At 40.2% G+C, this 3,015-nt stretch overlaps 1 protein-coding gene across 1 annotated transcript in view; it reads right to left on the bottom strand.

Moving 5' to 3' along the window:
- INSIG1 (insulin induced gene 1) overlaps nucleotides 1-3,015 on the bottom strand; it is a 13,886-nt gene that overhangs the window by 9,064 nt on the left and 1,807 nt on the right. The window contains exons 2-4 of the mRNA XM_025197778.1: nucleotides 2,451-2,730; nucleotides 1,605-1,771; nucleotides 634-733 (exon numbers count right to left, since the gene is read on the bottom strand). Of these exons, the coding sequence (XP_025053563.1) occupies nucleotides 634-733; nucleotides 1,605-1,771; nucleotides 2,451-2,730 (547 nt within the window). The remainder of the gene's footprint in view (nucleotides 1-633; nucleotides 734-1,604; nucleotides 1,772-2,450; nucleotides 2,731-3,015) is intronic.

The raw sequence follows: 3,015 nt of genomic DNA, 5'->3' as shown, positions 1-3,015 counted from the left end.
CTCCAATTTAGATTTTTCCGGGGGGGTGGGGGGGGTGGGAAGGGGAGCATTTTAAAATTTGAAATATAGTCTTGGATTTGGAAGCAACTGTCCTAAGATGACATGCAGAAGACAGTGTGGAAGACATTTAATCTCAGATATGAAGAGCCGAGGTTCAAAGCTTTCAATTTAAATACCAAACAAATACCAAAATGGTTCTTGAAAAAGGAGAATCTGTTTCTGCCTCCGCAGCACCAGCTTCTAATCAAGTTAAATATTAGATGAGACAAATGGCCAATAAAAGGGGCTGAATCTTCACTGTAGGCCTGCAAATACTGTTGCCAATTAAGATGCTGAATCTGATTATAGCTACAATTCTAGTCCTTATTAAAAATACCAAATGCCCCCTCCTCCCAAAAAAGCTAAACAAAAAAACCACACAAAGCCTCAATGAATAAAATCTCTTAATTAGAAGCAGCAGCAACCTAATGCCTAGAACAGAGTTTCCACACTGCCAGCATGTATGTAGACAGTTCAGGCCTTGGGAAGAGGTTCTATAAAAAGGTATGTTAGTCAATTTATGGGCCAGATCATCACAGATGGTTTCCATTAACAAATATGCACCCAAACCCTAAAAGTACAAATCACAATTACCATAGCAAGTTGCCGTCCTATGTTTCCTACAGTCACACCTCCTGAGAAAAATATACAGGGTAGCCAAGAACGGATGTAAAGGAAGTCTGGGGATGTATACCTAGGGAAGAAAAAACAGTCAATTAGAAAAAGCTTCTACCATCCTACACCAACTATTATGCTGCCATATGTATTCACCACCAGGAATGATGGTAACATAGGACAGGGAATAAGTAATCCTCATTCTTCTTAAACAAAGCCTCATGCTGGATTAAACTCATTTCTCAGCAAGCAGTTCCCTACATCTGGAACTAGTCAGTGGCAAGACTAGCTCTGCAAGGAGGGCAGAAGTTTGGTCCTTTGAGGAGACCCATCAAAGGTCTCAACTCCCCCTTCCTACCCTCCCACCCCATAATGTCCTCCAAGATCTAACAGTACAGACCTTGATCTCTTGATGACCGCCTGCTACAATGTTTTGATACAAGACAATTAGGTGGACTCAGTGTTTTAGAAATACTAAAATGTAAGCATGCGCACACGTGCTCTGAAATTTTGACATTTTCACCTTTAAGGTTATTGGCAGGGGTCTACCCAGCTCAAGGTAGGGGATAGCCATTTTCACAGGCTCATCATGGAGCCCCCCCTCCCCCATTGGTCAAGGGGTCCCCCCAACTGTTGATTGGGGGAAAGGGCTGGCCATCATATAGCCCCACCCCACTCTGCCAATTGGCTGAGGGCTGTCCATCATGTGGCCTCACTGCTGATTGGTGGAGAAGGTGGGGCCCCATGACAGGCAGCCCTCTCAGCCAATCAGTGGCAAGTTTAAATCCCCTCCTCCCTCCCCCCCAGATATCACCCAATTTTGTGATGTGAAATCATGATTTGGATAGGTTCCTAGTTATTGGCAGTTTCCATATTTTTACAAGAGTGGAAGCTTCGTTTTTTTGGGAGAGAAGAGAATTTAAGTGCTAATTTTAAATTTCTATACTTACTGATAAACACCATTGTATACAAGAAATTGAGTGATCAGAGTGGCTACAAAAGCTATCGTAATTCCGAGACCAAGACCACTTCTTGAACGATCAAATGTCCACCAGAGGCCCAGTGACAGAGCTGCTAGAGTCAGTGACAGCTGGACATTGTTTGCAAAATCCAATTTCTGATTTAAAACAAGTTAAGGATAACCTTTTAATATTTTTCAGCCACAGTTTCAGATCAAACTTCATCAAAGAAGGAATGAAAGCTTTCAAAAATTATTGTTTTTTTGGGCACCAGAACAAGAAGCCTTGGTTGGAGCAGACTTTCATGCACAACATGCATGAAAGGTACTCAACATGCACAGCTCCCACTGGCTTAAACAGGTAAATGCTTAAACCCCAAAGATCAGGTTAAAGGCCCAAAGTTTAAGTCTTCTTAATTCAATGGCAAGGCACTTCCTAACATTTCTGTCTTAAATAACCCAGATTCCTCCCTCCTCAATGTAAAATTTTCTTTTAGTTACTGTTATTGAGGGACATGTCTTACTCAATGTCTTAAAACTAGTTATGCAGCATAACTGCAAAAAGAAGCCAAATTAAGGTCACAGTGTTGTTATATTTAAACTACTAAACCAAATCGGCCAGTGGTTTTTTTTGGTGTTTTTTTTACTTTAGAAGAAAGTATAACAACAACCCCCCTCTTCCCCCACCAGATTTTAAAAGAGTAGGGTCATATCTCTTCCATTAACATTAGTCTTATCTATGCAAGTCTCCCAAGCACAAATGTGAGAAAGCGTTTAGGCAAACCATTGAGTTTCATTTTAACAAACAACTAAAAATTTAAAACCAGTCCAAGGATACAGCACTTGCATGGTTAATGCCAACAAAAACTGCTATACATCGCATTACGCTGGCCCATTCTCTCTTGAATTTGTGGGGTTCTCCAAGATGACTGTCAATGCAGGGGTACAGCAGGCCAACAACAGCTGTAAGAGAATTAAAATAAGTATATTTGTAAACACCAGTATATAGTGAAATGTCACTACTACTATATCTCTTAGCTTGGCAATTAAGTACCTGGTAAAAGACTCCTACATAGTCAAAAGTTTCACTACTGCTAGAAATATAAAAATTGTGCCAACTTCAGCATAGATTCATAGATTGTAAGGCTGGAAGGGACCTCATCTTCCTCACCAAATACCTATACTTTAGCAAGTCAAACACAAGCTAAACAAAACTTTACAAATGCAATTACAGTAAAGAGCGGAATACGGCTTTATTTTCAGCCCAGACAAAACACATTTCTTATATTTGGGCCCTATCCAAAGGATAAGAGGCAAAAGTTCTTGAATCAGGTCTATAAATACTTGCCTGGACTTGGAAAGCCTTGGCAGCATAGTTTTTTTTTTTTTTTTTTTTTTTTTTT

This window comes from Alligator sinensis, unplaced genomic scaffold (genome assembly GCF_000455745.1).
Source record: "Alligator sinensis unplaced genomic scaffold, ASM45574v1 scaffold601_1, whole genome shotgun sequence".
NCBI lineage: Eukaryota > Metazoa > Chordata > Crocodylia > Alligatoridae > Alligator > Alligator sinensis.
This window is presented reverse-complemented; position numbering and strand designations above follow the sequence as displayed.